At 43.0% G+C, this 22,718-nt stretch overlaps 1 protein-coding gene across 3 annotated transcripts; it reads right to left on the reverse strand.

Annotated features, from left to right (window-relative positions):
- Positions 1–1,646: 1,646 nt before the first annotated feature.
- SAYSD1 (SAYSVFN motif domain containing 1) lies at positions 1,647–12,576 on the reverse strand. 3 transcript variants are annotated; one of them, XM_030796702.1, is made up of 2 exons: positions 12,263–12,576; positions 1,647–2,542 (listed from the first exon to the last, which is right to left on the reverse strand). In XM_030796702.1, exons 1-2 carry the CDS (start codon positions 12,467–12,469, stop codon positions 2,198–2,200), a joined length of 552 nt encoding a protein of 183 aa, XP_030652562.1. In that variant the 5' UTR covers positions 12,470–12,576; the 3' UTR covers positions 1,647–2,197. The 3 variants fall into 3 exon arrangements, with proteins under 3 accessions (XP_030652562.1, XP_030652564.1, XP_030652563.1); XM_030796704.1 differs by lacking the exon at positions 12,263–12,576 and adding an exon at positions 6,576–10,047; XM_030796703.1 differs by lacking the exon at positions 12,263–12,576 and adding an exon at positions 6,516–10,047.
- Positions 12,577–22,718: the final 10,142 nt, after the last annotated feature.

The raw sequence follows: 22,718 nt of genomic DNA on the forward strand, positions 1-22,718 counted from the left end.
TATTTTGGGGTCCCTTCCAACTTTAGATGTAGTCTTTTTTAACAGTCCCTATCAATAGGCAAGATGGGATAATGTGAATAAAAGCAAAAACCAAGTTACTTGTTAGACTTGGACAGAAACGACTTCACTCATGTATAAAGCTATCACAGTGACTGCATCTACCTCTGGGATTTCAAGTTCCCTGATGACAGAAGAATCCTTTAATGGAAGCTGCATGCTGGGTTAATGGTCAGGCTGTGAGCAGAAATTCTGAGATCAATAGGACTAAATTCGGGAAATCAAGGCTGCACCTAAAGCCTAATGGTCTGATGAGATCACCAAATACTTATTGTTCTTTCTTCTTCTCCCTGCCAGGCCTTTAATTGATTCACACCCTATTTTTCCTAGAAGTTAATGCCATCATTACATGCACCTTTGGGAAGAGGTGAGGAGAAGTGACAAATTGTTCACAGAAAATCTCATGCAAGATGGGTTTGAGGCAATCTAGACTCCACCTCAAAAACAGCTGCATTTCAAAAATCACTACTGAGGTCCACCCACAGGTCAAGTCTCCTGCGTGCTTAAGTCTTTACCCCACTGGGATTACTAATTAGATCAAACCTAATTCAGAGTTACAGGCATTTTGTTTTAGGGGAAAGTCTGAATTATATGTTTTTAAAATACAAATTAGTTCTTTCCTACAGCAATGCTTACTGCCCTGAGCACTGCAGTAAAACTTAAGATTAGGGAATTACTCCCTTGTATGTGGCCTTTATGAAACAGAAAAGCCCAAGGAAAGTATCAAGAAAATTAAGAACGCCTTAAGAAAATAAATCAGTCAACAAAATTGTATCTTAAATACAATAAAAACTTCATGTTTAATAGGGATTCATCTGTTTCCCATACTTTGTACATGTTCAGTTCAGACAGAACTCATGGAAGAAAAGGCTTTTCTGTGAGACAGAACAGACCGTCTGCTTGACCGGATGGCTCTGAGGGACAGCCAAACTCCCAACGGGCAAAGGGCTGTGAGGAAGAGCAACACATACCAGAAGAATTTTCAACAAGGGCTGAAACACAATAAGGTTAGCCACAAAAAGGAATTAATGAGAGAAGCCCTAACCCAATGGGAGTTTGCCTAATTTTAATGAACCCAAACTCTAACATTGTACTGGAAAAGGAGCATTAAAATCCAGCCTGATTATCACAATTTACAGAATTTCTCACCAGAGGCCCCCAGGTGAAAAGGCTGCTTACTCTAAAGCCCTTAGAACCTGCGCATGCCAGGGATCTAGGTTGGGTGCTCCTTATGAGACTAATGCCTGATGATCTGAGGTGGAAGTTTCATCCCGAAACCACCTCCACCACCACCCCGTCCATGGAAAAACTGTCTTCCACAAAACTGGTCCCTGGTGCCAAAAAGGTTAGGGACTACTGCCTTAGAATATAAGAAACAACTCAAGCAGCCAACGGGTCTGGAGTTACACTTCCAGCCCTCCCCTTTGTACACACTCAATACTTCTTGCTGAACTGGCCGTTAATAACCACTTGTGAAATCCCTCCCCACACCTGCACTTAGGCCTTTGTCTCTTCCTACCTTCCTTTACTGAGTGGTGGCAAAATAATAGGAGAGTGGAAGATGGTGATGGGCAATGAAGAGGGACCTATTTCTGAAGACGAGATGTTTTAAAGATATTTTATTTTTCAATACCAGTAATGACTGAAAATGAAAGAATTAAAGCAGGAAGCAAAACAAAAACAAACAAGAAACCCAAAACTTGCAACCTAAACTCTCCGGGAAAAAAAAAAATTGCTATAAATGTTAAAAGACTTAAAGAGAACATTGACAATGCAGCCCTGATGTACCTAATCATACTTCAAACTGCTGGATGTTTTAAGCTGAGAATCTCCCCCGTGCCTTTCTAGTGCTCTCAAATCATCTCCTAAACAGATGAGAAATGAAACAAACAAGTCTCCCTTCTTGAGTACATAATTTTTATAAATTGCATCAGACCCACAGTGAATGTATTTTAGAGTTTCACCAAAACTATCAAAGATCAAATGGCAGCAAAAGATCAGGGAAAGAATGTAGAAAAACTATGCAGTCACAGAGCTAACCCGCAAGCTGCCCTTAGTCCTATACACCTGAAATCAAATCCATAGCCAATGGTGAGGAAGACCACATCAGAGGTTAGCTGCATGACAGCACAGCTGGGTCCTATCTCCCTGCCAGGGGTCTCAACTGTAACTCGCGCTCCAACTGCTCTGCAGTTAGGGTGCCCTGGATGGCTTCGCAGCCTGGATTGAACACAGAGTAGGCGCTCTTCTCTCCCTCTTTCTTCTCTTCAGGGCCTCGTGTCCCGACGTACATCCAATAGAACAAGGACAGGACAAAATATGCCAGGCCAAATTCCAGTTCCACAAACAGTCCCAGCAGGACCAACCAGAGAAGAACCTTCAAGAAGGTGATATTGGTCAGGAAAGACTGGTCCCAGCACGATGGTAGAGGAATGGCTGTGTTCCATGGTGGCTGTGATGTGCTGCCCTGGGGCTGAGCCGCTTCCTAGGATACACAAACAAACAGAAGAAAGAATAAAGGGTAATGGAGCTGAGATGATCAAAACTAATCTGAAAAGGCAGTTTTCATTGCTCTGAGAAGGCTGCTGGCTCATTGATTTCTATTCTTTCACGCCACTCTCTAAAACAATCATCTCCAAAGAACCTATGTGCTCTACTCCAACTGAATCAAAACTGATCAGCACTTAGTGAGATGTGACCTAATAAAAGCCCTGCAGCATTCAGACAAATTCTTATTCGTGGGAGTCATTTCTTCAGATTAGTCTGCTGCTAAGAAGAGCTAATTTGTGCCCCATACAGAAACTCCTGAATAACTGGTAATGCAACGGTCATGACAAATGCTTCAAATACAGTCAGAGTCAATATACCTTTGTTGATTGGATTAGATGACCTAAAATATTATGAGTGACATGATTCTAAAATAGAGACAGGAAACAAAAATCCTTTTCACGTTTAAAAAAAAAAATCAGCCAGGTGCACACCTGTAATCCCAGCACTTTGGGAGGCTGAGGCAGGCAGATCACTTGAGCTCAGGAGTTTGAGACCAGCCTGGCCAACATGGTGAAACCTCATCTCTACTAAAAATACAAAAATTAGCCAGCATGGTGGCACACGACTGCAATGCCAGCTACTCAGGAGGCCGAGGCATGAGAATCGCTCAAACCTGGGAGGCGGAGGCTGCAGTGAGCTGAGACTGCACCACCACCCTCTAGCTTGGGCAACAGAGCAAGACACTGCCTCAAAAACAAACATAAACCACTGTTAGAGCCATTCCTGGGCCCCCTTACCTTCCCATTCCCTGTGATTAACCTACACAGGTCATTGTCACTCACCCAAGGCCCAGCCAATGTCTCCTAACTAGACTCCCTGCCTCCTATCTCTTCCCTCCCCAAGCCATCCTATGTACAACTGCTAAATGAATTTTCTTAAAGACCCATTACCCTCCTGTTCACAAACCTTCAAAAACTTTCACTGCCTACAGGATAAAATCCAAACTCCTTGGGCTGAAACCCAAGACCCTCAATTTGTTCAACAGATTGAAATGCCAGTACACAGGCCCCTGTGCCAGATGCTAATGGCAGACACAGGTATTTAGACAGCTCTGTGTCCAGTCCACTGTTTTCGGAACTGTTTTGAACATGACCTACAATAAGGAATACATTTTAGACTGTAACCCAGAATACATATATGCAACAACGTTTCACAAGTCAACACTTACCCTCCCTGAGACATTCTCTTGTATTTCCTACTCTACTTTAAAAACATTTTTAATAGGGGACAAGATCTTCTATGTTAATTTCACCATCCACTAACGGGTCACAGTGGTCTAGGAAATTCCATGACAACATGATCCACAATCTTTTGTTCCATAAATGACCCTTCTTCTCCAGCTTAACTGGTCTTATTACCCAAAGATATTCTCAGTCCTCATCTCAAGCCTAGAATTCCATCCACTTCCTCTTTCTTCCTCAACTCTTTGCCTTCCTTCCAGGCAATCACAGTTCATGAACTGTCAGCCCTGACCTCCCTGGGCATCAGGAAGGGTGCCCCCTCCGCCTCCCCCAGCACCAACTAGCTCTCCCATTCATTGAGCACCAAACTATTCAGCACTACAGTGTCTCTCTTTTACTATAGGTCATGTCATGTATGATGCCAGATTGTTTAAGTACCAGGAGGCCACGTGTCTCCAGATCCAAACACGGCATCCCATACTTAGGTTCCCAATACATAGCAGAACTTTTAGTTCATCTCTTCAGTTACATCCCCTATTCTTCTTCACACGAATATTTAAAAGGGGATCACAAATACTGGTCATCTGATTTATGATGTTTCAGAAGTTCTATTTTGTCAGAACCTTCTTTTTTACCATCAACGTTGTAATTATCTTTTCAGTTAGATTAGAAAGTCTGATTGGAGAGGCCCTTATATTATCAGCCACATCCCTGACCCCTGATACTCATTAAAGAAAGAAATGTCTGTTTCAGGTTTGACACACATGCACAGTACTTCTGGCCCAAGAAGAATGCATCTGGGCAGTGTTCTGGGCAAGGGGGAAGAGTAGCATGAGATGACAGGGCTAAGGAAGGAGGGCATGAGGGTGGGAGTCAGATAAAGTAGGGCCAGGCAGGCTGCAGTGAAGATTCTGGGAACGGGAAACAGCTGAAGGTCTAAGCAGGGAACTAACCAAAAGCACGAAATCCCTGGTGCTAAAAAAGGTTGGGGAGGAGGCCTAGCAAGAGTCAGACATTGACCAGGGTGGTGACAGCAGTCAGATGGAAATAGTGGACTGATGCACACAAAATACATTTTGAATATACATGTTGAGATTCACAATAAACTATCCACCTTTCATTTAAGACTACTCTGGCTGTCATCTGGAGCAAGGGTTCCCAATCCCCAGACCCGTATGGTTTCATGGCCTGTTAGGAACCAGGCCAGACAGCAGGTGGTGAGCAGCCGGTGAGCATGCATTACTGCCTGAGCCCCATTTCCTGTCCGATCAACAGTGGCATTAGATTCTCACAGGACCATGAACCCTATTGTGAACTGCGCATGCACAGGATCTAGGGCGCCCACTCCTTATGAGAATTTAACCCATGCCCGATGATCTGAGGTGGAACAGCTTCATCCTGAAGCCATCTCTCCCCGCCCCCAGGTAGAAAAATTGTCTTCCACAAAATCCCTGGTGCTAAAAGGACTGGGGAGGAGGCCTAGCAAGAGAGAGCCAGACATTGACCAGGGTGGTGACAGCAGTCAGATGGAAATAGTGGACTGATGGACACAAAATACATTTTGAATATACATGTTGAGATTCACAATAAACTAAATTTATCATTTAGGGGGTATAAAAAGAAGAATGGTCCTATGTCACCATTTACTGAGAGTCTTCAAATGTATGAATTCTTGTAATCCAGGAAGCAGGCATTATTATTCCCAATTTACTGATAAGAAAACACTGAGAGGTTAAGCAATTTCCCTAAATTCATACAACGAGTGATAGGCAGAGATGAGGTCAGTCTGGGATCCTAGGATGGTCTCCTCCAAAATCCATTTTATTTATTTAGGGGCCTTTATGGGGGGTGGCAGGAGAAAGGTTAGGGAGCTAGAGGTAGATGGGTGTGGGGGTGAGGGGGTAAACAAACTGACGAAGGGAACAAACAAGGAAGAGGAGAGATACGGACATTCTTCTGCCTCATTTGGAATTTGTCTTGAGTACCAGTTCCCTTCTGCTGTAAAACCTGGGTGAAAAAGTGTTTGTGACTGTTACATCACACACAGGAATGGTCCAAGGAAGGCACTGCCATTCCTCAAATATCAAGCTGCTTCCTACCTTAGGGCCTCTGCACTTGTGGTTCCCTCTGAGAGGAATGCTCCCTTCCCCTCATATCACTTGGTCGACCTCTCCTACTACAAACAGCAAACATGTCAACATATGTGCCCTTGGCTTAGTCCCCGTTTTTGCCAGGGTGGTTCCTTCTTGTTAAATGTCTCCTCCTTCGTGAGTTCTCCCTGCTCAGCTGATTTAAAATAGTACTCTGCTCCCCTCACCCCTAATTCACTATCACAATCCACTGGTTTTATCTTTTTTCTTTCATAGCATTTATCTGGTTTTGTTTATTGTCCTCCTTTCCCTGATGCCCCAAGCTCAAATGCAAGTTGTACAAGAGTAGCACTTGTGTGTCTTAATCACACTGTCTCCCAGGATTTAGAACAAAAGCTGGAACACAGTGGGCACATGACAAGATTTTTGTTGAATTAATGAATGATAGTGAAGGAAAGGGAGAAATTCAAGATGACTACTAGATTTTGGGGGGGTGAGGCAAAGCTGTGCTTAGCCAGGCGACTCCAAAGGAGAGCCTTTGAGCCGAAGGCCAGCCTGAACCAAGGCCTGGAGGTCAGGAGTGGTGGATGGGTATGGGGAATGGGTTCTGGGGCAGGGTGGTGTGCTGGGGGCTTGCCTGGTATATGGCTGGAGAGGGAAGCAGGAGGCTTCTGTAGGAATTTTTAATAAAAGTTACCAGCATTTTTGTCCTAATGTGGAAGAAGCTCGTCACAGAATTATTTCGGGAAACTGCTTTTCTCCAAGCAAAATCTGGTGGTGGGAAGGAGGATGTAGATACTTCCTCATCAACGACTACTGAAAAGATGCAGTGGCATTGTCAGTCAGCGCGAGGCCCGGGTGGGGACAGAGGCATCATCGTGGTCAGAGCTTGGCCCAGATGGAGGCCACAGTGGCTTCCAACCATGGTGTAGGATGAGGCAGCTGCAGCCTCAGCAGCTCCAAATGACATGGTTTAGTTATTTTGATGGCCAAAGAGTATTCTTTGTGCATATACATTACAATTTCTTGATCCCTCCATCTGTGGATGGACAGGAGATAAAGTTTTTGGAATCTCCATGCCTGAGATTGAAAGGTGTGGGACTTCCTCTACCAGGCTCATTTCCTTGGACCTAATGTCCTCTGAGTTTCTCCACGTGGCTGTGGATGACAGGATTTCCCAAAGTTTTATGGCTGAAGCATATTCCATAGCATATCTGTATGGTGGTTTCTTTATCCCTTCAGCTGTGGGTGGACAGGACAGGTCATTTACCATGATGTCCTCTAGGTTCAACAGTGTGGCTGCAAATGATGTAATTTCGTTACATTTTTCTGGATGAAGAGTATTCCATTTGTGTATATATACTACAGTTTCTTTATCCCTTCATCTGTGGATGAACAGGTTTCTCCACATGACTGCAAATGACAGGATTTCATCCATTTCTGTGGTGGAAGAGTATTCCATTCTGGATATATATTCCAGTTTTGTCATCACTTCATCAAGGTATGAACAGGTTCAACTGTGTGGCTCCAGGTCATATGATTTCAGTATATGTGCACAGCTGAAGGGTATTCCATTGTGAATGAATACTACAGTTTCTGTATCCCTTCATCTGTGGATGAACAGATCTCTCTCCACGTTGCTGGAAGTGGGGTGATGTCCTAAAGTTTGATGGCTGAAGAGTATTCCATTGTGCAAATATCCTGGAGTTTCTGTATTCCTTCATCTGTGGATGAACAGGACTGCTTTACATTTGGCCTGTGCCAATGGCCATGTGGAAGTGGTCACTCTCCAGGTAAACCGAAAATGTCAGACTGACATTGGTGACAAATGAAACAGGATACCTTTGATGAAGGCTGTACATTGCTAAGAAGAGATTTGTGTCATCATTCTGCTAGAACGTGGCACCAATCCAGATCTTATGGATGCCTACAGCAACAACACACTACACTATGCTATCTACAATGAGAATACACTACTGGCAGAAAAACTGCCTTCACACCATGTGAATACTGAAGTGCTGAACAAGGATGGAAACACACCACTTTTACTTGCTATAGTTTGCAAAACGCAGCAAAAGGTGGAATTTTAGTGAAGAAACAAGCAAATGTACATGCTGTTGATAGGTTGAAAAGAACAGCTCTCATGCCTGTTGTACATTATGGCTTGTCAGGTATAGTTAGCATTCTTCTTCAGCAAAATATTGTCTTTACTCAAGAGTATGTATGAACAGACTGCAGATTATGCTATTTCTGGTGGTCTGACAAGCACTCACGACAAATTTTGCAACATTAAAAAAAAAGATAACTTGAAAATGGTCTTCAAAATGACAACCCAGAAGAAGCATCCAAGAAGAATGCAAGTTTGAAAAAAGGAAGAGAAAGTGCAAAAAGATTCTGGGAGTTCTGAAGCATCTGCATTCAGTATTTTTAAAAAAACTGTGTGTTGATTCATGGCCTAAACCAGATGATGAAGACTTGACTTTTACTACCAAGCAGTGTATCCCCGAGAGTGTTTCAAAGTCTTTACTTGGACCTTCATATAAAAAAGGAAAAAATATATGGTAAATGGAAAGGGAGAAGGGCCTCCTGAAAAACTTCCTCCCTAAAGCCTACCATGGAAATGAAAGATTCTGTTGTGAAGAAAGCCACAGAAAGGAAGAACGAACAAACATCCAAAGCAGAACAATAACTAAAAGTGACATCAGAGGAAGAACAAGCTTGAAAGTGAAAATAAATAGCCACAGGTTGAAGAAGCTAGAAAGAAGCACAAAAGTTAAAAAGTATCAAAAAAGCCTATATGATAGTACATCTGCTGCTGATGATGATAAATTAATTCAACAAAGAAAGAGTTTACCATCAGAGATTTCCTAGGAAGGAGAATGAAGAGTATGCTAGGCCTGCAAAGAAAATGTCAAATGAAAAGAAAAAGGTCAAAAAGCAAACTCATTTAGAGATGAACCTGATGACTTAACTCGGCCATCTGAAACAGCTTCAGAGGATCATGAGGAACCTTACCCTCATTGTAAGAAGTTTATGATGCTCATTAAGCAATATGGAATGGATTGTAATGATTCTCGTATCCTAATGGAAATCCAGAATGCATTTCTTTCATGTGAAAAGTCACTGGACCTTAAAAAAAATTATCTGTGAACAACTTACACTAGACAATAAGAAATACGAAAACTGAGTTTAGTGTACTGAAGAAGGAGCTATCCAAAACACAAGAAATGAAGTCACAGTTCAATATCAAAAAGTAGAATGGAAACAAGAACTCTACAGTTTGAATGCACCTTAATAGAAGAAGATGAGAAGAAATGCTAATATGTTGTATGAAAAAATTAGGGAAGAGTTAGAAAGGAAAGTGCAGCAACATAGGAAAGAAGTTGAAGTAAAAGAACAGCTTGAACTGACTATCGATCACTAGAAATGGAATTGAAGGCTTGAAGAAATACTTTAAGAAAAAAAAAGATCTGATGCTTTTTTTTCCAAAATTGCTTGTTGAAGAGAGATATTGCCTTTATTGTGTATGTAAGTATACACAATAAAAAATAGGAACCTCGAGAGGGAAAAAGGACATTGAAATTGTTAAAGAAATGAATGATGACCTTCAAGAGACTATAAAACTGAATGGAAAAACATTAACAAAAACAGTATCCCAGTATGGTCAACAGCTTAAGGACCTCAAAACTGAGAACGCAATGCTCAAGTCTAAACTGCAGAAGGAAAATCAAAACAAGGAAAGACTGGAAGCTGAAGTTGAGCCATTCCATGCTAGACTGGCTGCTGCTATAAGTGAGTGTGATCAAAGTGTGAAAACAAAAAGAGACCTAGAACTTGCTTTACAGACAGCACAAGATGTTTCTTTACAAGAAAGAAAACGAGTTCTGATATTTCTGAACTAAAAGATAATAATGAGTTTTTAACTGAGCAACTTTCCGAAGCTCGAATTAAATTCAATACCCTAAAAGGTAAACTCCATGACACAAGAAATTCTCTCAGAGAAAAGGTTTTGGTTTTATAAAGTATACAAAAGGACCTAAGCCAAGTAAATCCTTTGGAAAGTGGGATTACGTAGAGGAGAGAATATCTCAACTACAGCATGAAAATCTGTTGCTTCAACAACTAGATGGTGCTCATAAGAAACGGGATAATGAACAAAAGGTCATTAATATCCATGTGCCCCAGGTTTGAATCAAATGAAGTTTTAATTACTGCTACTTAAAGGATGCTGCCTTGAGAGAGAAAAGGAAGGTCTTCTGCTAGAAGGGAAAAATAAGGAGTTAATCAATGAATGCAATCATTTAAAAGACTGTTTCAGTATGAAAAAGAGAAAGCAGAAGGAGAAGTAAGTATCAAAAAAGACAAATATTTTCAAACTTCCAGAAGGAAAATTTAAAATATTTGGCTACGGCTACATGTTGAACCTAGTTGAATATAAAAATTAATAGACAAAAAATGTGTTTACCATACTGTATAATTCCATTTACATGAAACATCCGGAAAAGACAAATGTATAGAGATAGAAGTAGACCGACGTTTGTGCAGGGCTGGGGTTGGAAATGGGTAGTAACTGCTAATGTGCATGAGGGGTCTTCTTGGAGTGATAGAGGCGTTCTAAAGTTGTAGTGATGGTTGCATGACTCAATAAATTTACTAAAAATCTTTGAACTGTATGTTAAAAGAGATAAATTCTGTAGTATGTAAATCTTATTTCAATAAAGCTGTTTCAATAAAAAAACAAAAAAATAATTTTTAAAAAATAGAATGCTAAAGAAATATCTGACAGGCCACAGTGTGCCATCAAAATTGTCTGACATGAATTGTAAATTAGACTTTTTCTTTTCTAAACTGGAGGCAGAATCTGAAGAAAAAAAATTAAATGAGAATTTTCACACCAGAGCAAACCCAGAAATGATAAGTCAATGAAAATGAGCTTAAGGCAGAGTCCCTTATGAAAAACAGAGCAATTAACAAGCAACTGGAGGTCCAGCATTTCCTCTTATCCTTTTGTCTGGCCATCAGCTTTTGGGTTCTCAATAATGGAAGTTTTTCTCTGAGTTCAGTTTCTCTGGGTCCAACTCAATGATCTCATTCCTTTGGAAATGAGACATACAGTCAAAAGCTCATTTCGTGGGTTAGACATCGTTTTTTAACTGCAGAGAGAAAAAGAATAAGGGAAATGGTTTCTAAAATCTTAAGTGTTGTACTTAGAAAGTTCTAGTCAACAATAAAATTATCCAAAGACAATTAACACAAACTGCACACAGGGAAATGGATTGTCTGAACCCTGCTGCGCTCTTTTCACCTTTCTGCAAGTCAGTTGGAATCCTGTATATTACTGAGAATATCAAATCAAAATTGAGTAATAGATTCAGTAATTTTTAAAAATTCCCTCAAATCAAATGTTGTGCAATAATAGATGAACTTACAGGAAATAATTTTAAGGTGAGCAAGATACACTTTTCTTCCAGCACATTTTCATTTTAAAAGGAATTTTTTAGTTCTCATTACACTTATGAGGAACAAAGCACTGGGCACAAATTGTTACAAAGCACTTATCCCTTGATATGTTTTGTCCTGTATTTGCACATAGACATTTCAACCTCACTGCAAGCCACCTTACCATTTTACTGATGAGTTAAAACTAACTGAAAACACAAAAGGATGCAAATTAAATTCATCTGCAAAATAAGAGATTGCCAAAACAATTAAATGTGAAAAGTTTATCATACTAAACCACTTTTTCTTTGTTTGTGTCTTAAACATTCACCATGGAACTTGAATAAGCTTCTGCCACTACCGGCAGTTACAGCTACCACACTTTGGTAAATTCTGTATTCAAATGCATTTCTAAGTCACGGGCTATCTGGGCTACTAGCTGCATGTGCCCCAGGTTTGAATCAAATGAAGTTTTAATTACTGCTACTTTTGATCAGTATCCAATTAGACCTTTTAACCTCCATTAGCAGAGGGCTGTGGCTCAACTTGGTTGTGGAGAGCTTTCCCAAAGCCACAGGGCGTCACGGAAACTCAATTCGGAGTGAATAATTTAAGGGCAGAGGTGCTTTCTTCCAGGACCCTCGACTCGCGCTTCCTGTCTGGAATCAGGAGCTGCGTGGGTTGCGGGCTGGAAAGAAAATGTCAAAACCGATAACAGTGCTGACACGTGTGGCCGGAGATGAGCGGTCCAGCCCTGGATCAGGAGGGAGGGGCCAGCAGCCCCGCCTCCGGCAGCTAGGGCCACACCCCCGGCAGCTAGGGCCACACCCCCGGCAGCTAGGGCCACACCCCCGGCAGCTAGGGCCACACCCCCGGCAGCTAGGGCCGCGCCCTCGACTGTGGCTCCGAGGCCAGGTACTAGGGCCGAAGTTTCCGTCCTCTCACCTGAACTAGGCCAGGCTGGGCCCGGGCACTCGCGGGCCTAGGTTTCCATACCAGGAACCGCTTTAGCCAGCCTGGGGCTGCCTTTAGAGTCGCTGCTGCTTCCGCCTTCTCTCCTGGGGTTTGTGCGCCCTGACTGGCAGCGGGGGGTTGGGCCGCCAGACCCGCCCGTTTCCGCGCCGCCCGAAACTCAGCTAACCGCTGTTCCATGGCGCGCGCCTCGCGTCCGTTGGCCGGTGAGGGAGCGCGCGCCTCGCGTCCGTTGGCCGGTGAGGGAGCGCGCGCTCGCAGGCCGCACAGCCGTTGCCTCCGCTCGGCCCGCGCCGGGCCGCCGTGCGCCTGCGTGGCAGAAGCCCTTGCTGCGCATGCGCACTGGTGTGACCCGCCTCCCCTCCGTTTGTGGAGTCTAGCGGGTGGCGTGTATCCTCAGCCGTCCTCTCTTCACAGGCACGTGGACACAATATCACCTCCCCAAGCCGAGTCTAAAGCACAGGGCTGCCCCATTGCCCCTCTCCCAAAGGTCGCTCTGCCTTGCTCCATCTCACTTAAGGGCTGGAGCCCCCACTGATCCAGCGTCCTGTATTCGGGATCTCTGTTGTTGGGCTCCAATGAAGAGCGCCACAGTGAGAAGATGGTTCCAGGGGATAGGAGAGGCCCGTGATCTCTAGGACGTTCCAGCTTCAGGAGAATAACGGGCTACATCCTACCCTTTTTCTCTTATCAAGGGTATGCCAATCTTAGTACCTGGAGGGTGACTTTCTCACTGCTCACAAAGCAGGCTGTGCATCTCCATCATTGCTCTTGCCACGTTGGGAAATTATCTCGTTTTGTGTCTAGATACGTCAGAACCTTAAAAAAACCAACAACAAAAACTTTTATTGGGGTGCAACATTAAATACACATATCTTAAGAATATGGCTCAGTAGATTTGCTCTTATGTATGCACCACCCAGTTGGAGATAAAGAACATTTCTGTACTCTGGGAGTTTCCTTGTGCCCTCTCCCAATCAGTACCCTCCCAAAAGGACACAGTTCAGGTTAGGGGCTGTTTTATATGTTCTTAAAGCTGTAAGCATCTAGCTAAGTGTCACTTACATAATTAAGACTCAAATATTTGTTGGATCTGGCTGAGGGTGACTTGAGAAATTAGACAAATTAGAACAGTCATCCATTTATTTAATAAACGTTTACCTAGGGCCTGCTCTGTCCAAAGTCACAGGCACTGGGGATGCTGGGATGAAAGGAAAAAAAAAACAAAAACCTGTTTTCTTAGAGCTTACACTCCAAATGGAAATACAGACAATAAATAAATGTGTATCTACATATTTCATGTCATATCAGGTACTGATAAGTGCTGTGAAGAAAAGTGAAGCAAAGTAGGCAATGGTGGAGGTATTAGAGAAGACCTCCCTGAGGGTTTATCATTTGGACATAGATTTAAATGAGTGAGTAAGGTATGTAGATATCTGAACAGGAGTGTTTCAGTCAGAGGAACAAGTGCAAAGGTCCCGAGGCCTCAAATAACATGCTTGACTTGTTCACAGAACATCAGGGAAGCTGTTATGACTGGATTGGAAGGAGGGTGAGGGAGGCAGGGAGGGAGGGAAGGAGGGAGAGAGGGAGGGAGGAAAGAGTGATAGAAAATAAAGATGCCAGGGGCAAGATCGTGCATGTAAGGCCCTGTAGGCCATGGTGAAGACTAAGTGTGGTGGGAAGCAGTTAGTGGATTTTGAGCAGGAGATGATATGATATGACATATTTTTAAAGGATTACACTGACTGATGGAGGTGGGACCCTGGAACGTTGCAAGAATAGAAGAAGGGAAACCAGTTAGAAATAAATATGGTAGAATGAGAAACTGTAGTAGTGTGAGCTAGAGTGGTAGTGATGGAGGTCACGAGAATTGGTCAGATTCTGAATGTATTTTGAAGACCTGAGCCAGCATGGTGTGAGATGGGTTGGATGTGGAATGTGAGAAAAAAAGGTATCAAGGATGACAGGGCCAGTCATGGTGGCTCAAACCTATAATCCCAGCACTTTGGGCGGCCAAGGCAGGGGGATCACTTGAACCTAGGAGTTCAAGACCAGCCTGGGGAATATAGCAAGACCTCATCGCTATTTAAAAAAAAAAAAAAGAAAAAAAAAGGATGACAGGTTTCTTTCATTACTACCCCACTCCTCCTGCCCGCCCATACACACACACACATGCCCTGAGCAACCAGGCAAATGATGCTGGGGCCCTCTACTGAAATGAGGGCACACTGGGAGGAGAGAATTACAGAATAAACATTGGAAGTTTTGTTTTGGACATACAAAGAACTTGAGATGCCTATTGGATATCCAAAAAATAGGCAGTTAGATAGTGAAAATGAATTGAGGGGAAAGTCAGGACCGGAGGCACACACTGGGAGTCATCAGCATGTGTATATTTAAAGCTGTGAGACTAGATAAGATCAAACAGTGAGTGTGGATAAGAAGAGATTTGAGGGCTGAGCCCTGAGTGTATTAGAGATGGTTTGTAAGAGAAAAGAGTGGGATTATTACACCACAATGTCCTCTTTTTGAGAAACCACAGAGAAAATTTCTTGCCCGTTTTGGTGTCAGGAGTATGTCTGCTTCTCTTGATAAATGGGATTCTTTCACTGATTTTGTCTCTAAGACCTTAGGCCCACATCTTGCAGGCATATAGAATTAAGGCATACAATTTGTGGGCAATTGCAGTCAGGGTCCCTGACGGGAAATGTGGCACCTTCCAAAGGGTGAAGTAAGAAGGGCTTAGTGAAGGAGTAAGTTACAAAGGTGTGGCAGGATGGAGGAAGCCAGCAAGGGGTGGTTCACAGGAAGTGCTACCTGTCTCTAGGCCCAAAGCGTTAGCGGGACAGAGCAGTTATCAGAACCCAGTGAGCCCTGTAGCTATAGGAGAAGCCAGGAGACACAGGAGCCCTTCAGGGAGCATAGAACAGGTAGAGAAGGGTGGAAAGAGGATCAGAAGAGGCAAACAACATCCAAGCCAGAGCTAATGTGGTTCCTGCTCTGTCTTGCTTTGGAAACCTTATTTTCTTTTTGCTTTGTTTTATTTATTATGAATTTCCTTTTTCTTGGTGCTTTGTAAGCCTCTTTAAATCGTTTTTGGAAGAGGTTAAAAGAATAGAAAAAAGAAAAGATGAAAGAGACCATAATGAAGAACAACTCCTGCCAAGCCAACTTTATTTCCTCTTTGGATAGGATTATGAGACTAGTAAATAAGAAGGGTCCCCAAAATGTGCTTAATGTGTGAATTTCATTAATTTTTATTATGAAATATTTTGTAAATGCCACATTTTACATATATATAATGTGTATGCCATATACATAACATATATAATGTGTATGTGTCATACATATAAGTTATAAATAAAATACCCACATGATATGGTTTGGATCTGTGTCCCTGCCCAAATTTCATGTCAAATTGTAATCCCCAGTGTGGAGGTGGGGCCTGGTGAGATTGGATCATGGGTTTTTTTCTAATGGTTTAGCACCATCCCCCTGGTGCTGTCTTGTGATAGAGTTCTCACTAGATCTGGTTGTTTAAAAGTGTGGGCATGGCTGGAGACAGTGTCTCACGCCTGTGATCCCAGAACTTTGGGAGGCCAAGGCAGGTGGATCACTTGAGGCAAGGGGTTCGAGACCAGCCTGGCCAACATGGTGAAACCTTGTCTCTACTAAAAACACAAAAATTAGCTGGGCATGGTGGCACACGCCTGTAATCCTAGCTACTCGGGAGGCTGAGGCATGAGAATTGCATGAACCCAGGAGGCAGAGGTTGCAGTGAGGTGAGATCATGCCATTGCACTCCAGCCCGTGCAACAGAGCGAGACCCTGTCTTGGAAAAAAAAAAAATAAGTGTGGCACTTTCCCGCCCCTTCTCTCTTCCTCCTGCTCCAGCCATGTAAGACCTGCCTGCTTCCCCTTCACCTTCTGCCATGATTGTAAGTTTCATGAGGCCTCCCCAGCTATGCTTCCTATACAGCCTGCAGAACTGTGAACCAATTAAACCTCTTTATAAATTACCCAGTCTTAGGTGTTTCTTCATAGCAATGCAAGAATGCACTAATACAGGCCCTGTTATATAATTGAGTCATTGGCCCGATTCTATATTCCTGTCTGTATCCATGCCATAAAAGGCAGAGTAGATGTCCCCATTCCTTGACTGTAAACTCAGCCACGCAGATTGCTTTGGCCAAATGGGATGATAGCAGAAACTACGCGAGCAGGAACTTGAAGTGTGTTTGTCCTGTTAAGTAAATTCTCTTAATATTCCACATTTCCGTGAGATGAGCTTGCAACAGCTAGCCAGCAAATCCAAGAATAATGAAAGACATCTAGGCTGTGGTCACCTGGCTGACCCAGAGACTTGCAGTTTAAAGCTGAGCTGCCCAACTGAGCCCAGCCTAAAATAGCTAACCCCCAGCTTACCCTAAAATGTATGAAAACAAATGCTTATTTTACATAACTGAAATTTTGCAGTTGCATGTTACACAGCAAATGCTAACCAATACATACATACCCAATACCCAGGAAGAACATTTTAAGTTCCCTGTGTCCCTGTATGCTCATTCTTGATTCCCCACTCCTTCAATCTGTTAATGTGGTGAGGTGTAGTGATCGATTTTCTGTTGTTAAATCATCCTCCATTCATGGAATAAATAAAACTCAAGTCACTTTATAAAACATAAAACTCAAAGCTAGATTCAGTTTGAGAATTTTCTAGAAATTTTACATCTTTTGTTCATTAGTGAGATTTTCCTATAATTTTGTGTGCTGTCCTCAATTTTAGATAGATTTTGCTAGCCTTATGAAATAAGCTGAAGTGTGCCTCCATCTTCCACCCCGCCCCGAAATTTTCTAGAAGAGTTTGAGTAAATAGGAATTAACTGTTTCTTTAATGTTTTGGTCGGACTTAGTAGTAAAACCATCTGGACCTGGTGTTTTCTTGTATCAGGTAAATAAATGTAATCTACAATTAAGTGGATTCATAGCTGGTCAATTCACCCTTACCCAAAAAGGGTCAAGAAATGGATCAACATTGCTCTGTCCTGTTTGATATTTTTAGGAGTGTCTTGGGTGAAAATATGAGAGACAAGTTATCATTTATTCAGGTGACAAAAATTTGGTAGAGAAGATCTGCAGTTATGCCTTTAGGGTAAAAAATAAACCAAAATGAATTTGATTCAATTTATTATGATTAAAGCATTGTGGTGATGCTCAGAGGGAACTCTGCTTCCTTCTAGATTTGCATTTAAATTTTTATATCTTTGTTTTTGTTTCTTAATCATTGGCTTGAGAGCAATTTGTTTCAATTGGACTTGGAGTCTTTCCCTGACCACAGACTGGGTAGGAGGAGGGATATATGGTGAATGTTTTAGCCGCTACTATGAATCCCATTTTCGAAGTGAGAGAGGATATCGTTTTTTTGTTTGTTTGTTTTTGTTTTTTTGAGACAGAGTGTCACTCTGTCACCCAGGCTGGAGTACAGTGGCACGATCTCAGCTCACTGCAACCTCCGCTTCCCGGGTTCAAGTGATTCTCGTGTCTCAGCCTCCCAAGTAGCTGGGACTACAGGCACAAGCCACCACGCCTGGCTAATTTTTTGTATTTTTTTTGTAGAGATGGGGTTTCGCCATGTTGGCCAGGCTGGTCTTGAACTCCTCACCTCAGGTGATCTGCCCTCCTCAGCCTCCCAAAGTGCTGGGATTACCGGCATGAGCCACTGCACCCAGCCCAAGGATATATTCTTGATACCCCCATGTATTCATGCTCTGGTCCTATCCTTGCAGGTACCACATACCAAGTTCTGAGCACTGTGCTTTATATGACAAACCATATAAAGCAGAGGGGGGTAGCCTGGATAATGATGTGTCTAGAGCAGGATTTCTCAGCCTTGGCACTTTTGATGTTTTGGGCCAGAAAATTGTTGTGGGGGTTGTCCTGTGTCTTGTAGGATTCTTAGCAGCAACCCTGGCCACCACCCACTAGTTGCCGGTAGCACTCTCCCTTAGATGTAACAACCAAAAACGTCTCTAGATAGTGCCAAATGCCTCCTAACAGGCAAGTTTGTCCCCCGGTTGAGAACTATTGGTCTAAAGACCACATTGTAGTAAGAATGGTAAAGGCAGTGAGTGATTTGGGCCAGAGAAGGAGATTCACGGTGAAAACATACCAGTTTGTTTTAGAAACTCTATTAGAAGTGCTGTTGTGGCCCTCTGGGTGACTATCTTCCAGTCTTCCAACAGGCTAGACAGGAAATTCGCCAAGCTGTTAATCTTCTCTTGCCTACTCCAGATTCCCAGCCATATGAAGATGCCCTAGCTGGACGATAAGTTCTTGTTAAGAATCTGACACCTCAAACTCTACAACCTTGGTGGACCAGACCCTCCTTAGTCATCCATAGTACCCCAATTGCTGTCCGCCTGCAGGGCCCTCCCCATTGGGTTCACCGTTCCAGAATAAAACTGCGTCCATCGGACAGCCAACCTGATTTCTCCTCTTCCTCCTGGAAGTCGCAAGTATCTCCCCTACTTCCCTTAAACTCACTCGCATTTCTGAAGAACAGTAATAACCCTCATGAGCCTAATACATCCATTATATTAAGTCTATTCATCCTTACCCTACTTTTTGCAACAGGGCTTTATGCAGTCACCCCCACTACTTGGACTGCGCCCCAAAAACTTGTCATCCCTACTATCTTCTGTCTAGTCATACTCCTATTCACCATTCTCAACTACTTATAAATGCCCTGCTCTTGTTTACACTGCCAGTTTACACTGTTTCTCCAAGCCACCACAGCTGATATCTCCTGGTGCTATCCTCAAACTGCCACTCTTAACTCCCTCTTAGAGTGGTTAGATGATCTTTGCTGGCAGGGCACCCTCCAATACTTTCACCCTGATAAAGTCCTATTCCTTAGTTTTATACTCTTATTCTTGTTCCCATTCTTATGCTACCCTCTACCTCTCCCCAGCTATCTCCACCACACTAGCAATCTCAGTCACTCTCTCCTAGCCATTTCTAGTCCTTCTTTAACAAACAATTGCTGGCTTTGCATTTCTCTTTCCTCCAGAATCGCCAAGGCCTCGACTTACTCACTGCTAAAAAAGGGGACTCTGTATAATTTTAAATGAAAAGTGTTGTTTTTACCTAAATCAATCTGGCCTGGTATATGACAACATAAAAAACTCAAGGATAGAGCCCAAAAACTCACCAACCAAGAAAATAATTACACTGAACCCCCTTGGGCACTCTCTAATTGGATGTCCTGGGTCCTCCCAATTCTTAGTCCTTTAATACCTGTTTTTCTCCTTCTCTTATTCGGACCTTGTGTCTTCTGCTTAGTTTCTCAATTCATACAAAACCGCATACAGGCCATCACCAATAATTCTATAAACAAATGCTCCTTCTAACAACCCCACAATATCACCCCTTACCCCAAAATCTTGCTTCAGTTTAATCTCTCCCACTCTAGGTTCCCACGCCGCCCCTAATCCCACTTGAAGCAGCCCTGAGAAACATCGCCCATTATCTCTCCATACCACCCCCCAAAATTTTCGCTGCCTCAGCACTTCACCACCATTTTGTTTTGTTTTTCTTATTAATGTAAGAAGACAGGAATGTCAGGCCTCTGAGCCCAAGCTAAGCCACCATATCCACTATGACCTGCACGTATACATCCAGATGGCCTGAAGCAACTGAAGATCCACAAAAGAAGTGAAAATAGCCTTAACTGATAACATTCCACCTTTGTGATTTGTTCCTGCCCCACTCTGATAGATGTATTCTCCCCCGCCCTTAAGAAGGTACTTTGTAATATTCTCCCCTCGCCTCCCCCCACCCTTAAGAAGGTACTTTGTACACCTATCCCAAACCTGCAAGAACTAAATGATAATCCCACCACCCTTTGCTGACTCCTTTTTCGGACTCAGCCCGCCTGCATCCAGGTGAAATAAACAGCCTTGTTGTGCGCGCACGCGCGCACGCACACACACACACACACACACACACACACACACACACACAAAAGTGCTGTTGTGGTGGAGAAGAATCATTCTGTGGGACTCCAAGAGGGTAGGACTTAGTTGGAAATTACAAGATGACAATTGTGGAATCTTAAAAAAAAAAAAAATTTGGCATCTCAATTATTTCAGCAATAGAATGTGCTGCCCTGCAGAGGCAATAAGTTCCCTGACACTAGCAGTATTCAAGCAGGGACTGACTGTCCACTTGTCAGGGTATTGTAGAGGGTAATTGGAGAGCTTCATATTTCAATCCAAGTAGACTAAACTAGGAGGAAAGAATGGAAGACTTTGGGGCATTTGAGTCCAGAAGTCTTAACTGTAGCTCTGATGAGTAGCATAAGGTACCGGTATGGCTACCCATATCCCCTCAATCTCGCTGTTGCTGTACATGATGATGGCTTTTTTCCCCCCACTTTTTTTTTTCTTTTTAGGGACAGACTCTTGCTCTATTGCCCAGACCAGAGTGCACTGGTGATTATAATTCACTGCAGTCATGAACTCCTGGGCTCAAGTAATCCTCTGTCTCAACCTCTCAAGTAGCTGGGACTACAGGTGTACATCACCATGCCTGCTTTTTTTTTTTTTTTTCTTGTAGAGACTGGTTTTTACTATGTTGTCCGGGCTGGTCTGGAACTGTTAGCCTCAAGCTATCCTCCCACTTTGGCTCCCAAAGTGCTGGGATTACAGCCACTATGTAAGCCATTGCACCCAGCCCTGATGGCTTCTACAAGCACCTGGGGGCTTTCTCTGGCTGCAGGAGTGTGTTCAACTAGTGCATGAGGCAAATTAGTAGTGGTAGGAGACTATTCCTCTCCAACCTTGAAAGAGCCTTCAACCAATTTTAGATGGGAGTTGGTGGATAAATACCCTAGCTCCCTCACTGCTTATGGGGGATGATTCTGATGTGTGTTCCCCAGAGTCTCCCAAGAGTCTTCGGTAGGAATGAGCCTCAGTTGCCCACAGCTCATTAACACACCCTATATCACCTTTCTTCCCTTTCCTGTCTCACTTCCCTGCTGCCCTATCAGTGCTTCCTAGAATCACTTTCCCAGTAAACTTGTTACATTTGAATCTTTAGCTCAGGATTTTCTACCAAGAGAATGTAAGGGCTATGCAAGACCTAAGACTATGGACTTGCCTGAGAAAAGGGAAGTAAACTAGAGGGATGGTTGGTATGAGGGATAGTTGGTATTTCACATTTACAAAACCCCTACCTTGATGTTTGAAGCAAGCAAAACAGAACTTTAGACTGTCACCAAAGAGGATATTTGGAAATGGTAATAAAGAAGTTAAGAGAGAGGACGGGAAGCAGAGGGCTATAGTGCTTCAACTGAAGCAGCCTGCTCTGGACTGCTGCTGGCAAGGTTGTTTAGCTCTCACTTTATGTTGAACTCTGCAGAGGTCAGAGTCCTAGAATAACCGATCCAGTCATTCTATGATTCTGTCCTCCAAGGACTTTAGAGACCATTTAGTCAGCAAATATTGATGGAACACCTGTTATATGCCAGGACCTGGACCAGGCTTTGAGGATGCAGAGATGAATAAAATACAGTCCTACTGTTAGGAATTCAAGGTATAGTTAGAGAGACAGACTCACTGATAGACAGTTAAAACACAGAGGTCTGGGGGAGCAGAGAGGGGCACTAACGCAAGCTGGGAGTTCTTCAGATTTAAATATGGGGAAACTGAGGCCCAGAGAGGGAAAGCTGATGAGATGATGTAATTCATGGGCATTGCTATAGACATTAAATATTTCTGGTGATAGTTTGATGCTTTATAATTATCTTTTGCATGAAAGGTAATGGTTCATGACCCTTCTGCCCCCACTTACTCTTGGCTTTGTGGTTACAACTGCTTTTCCTGACACTTAATTGCTGGCTTGAACTTTGCCTTTTTGTAACCCCCCAGTGACTGGGATCTTGTGTTCTGAAAGAGCTCAACAGTCTCTACTATTTGTCCCCATCAATCCACCCAATCCTATTACCCAAAGCTTCTCCATTTTCCTCCTGTACGTCTCAACTCCCTATAAATTCCAAGATCTTAGGTTGTGACAATTTCCTACCCACCTGACTTGCCTCATGTCCAAGTTCCATTGTGCTTAGCTCTGATACTCAGAGAAATGCCTCCTGTGGTCTGCAGAACAGATGACTTAAAACTCACAGGCTTGCAACAAAAATGATCTATATGTAAATCCCATCCCAAAACTCTCCCCCAAACTATCTGAAATTAGTTGGAGAAGAATCTCTTTGCAGGTTGACAATGCACCTGAAGAAAACCATAGGCGTTGTGTGTTTCATAAGAGCCTGCTTCTTCATGATTTTGTATGGGAATAAAGTCAGAAGGAAGGCAAGCTTTTGTCATATAAAGTCCTTGGAAGAAATGGGCCATTTCACTAAAATACATGT

This window comes from Nomascus leucogenys, chromosome 17 (genome assembly GCF_006542625.1).
Source record: "Nomascus leucogenys isolate Asia chromosome 17, Asia_NLE_v1, whole genome shotgun sequence".
NCBI lineage: Eukaryota > Metazoa > Chordata > Mammalia > Primates > Hylobatidae > Nomascus > Nomascus leucogenys.

Bases quoted from the DNA above. Each gene is read 5' to 3' on its own strand.
- SAYSD1 (XM_030796702.1), bottom strand. From the start codon at position 12,469: ATGGAACAGCGGTTAGCTGAGTTTCGGGCGGCGCGGAAACGGGCGGGT. The intron at 2,543-12,262 runs GTGAGAGGACGG...TGTGTATCCTAG, and splicing joins CCCAGCCTGGCCTAGTTCAG to GAAGCGGCTCAGCCCCAGGG.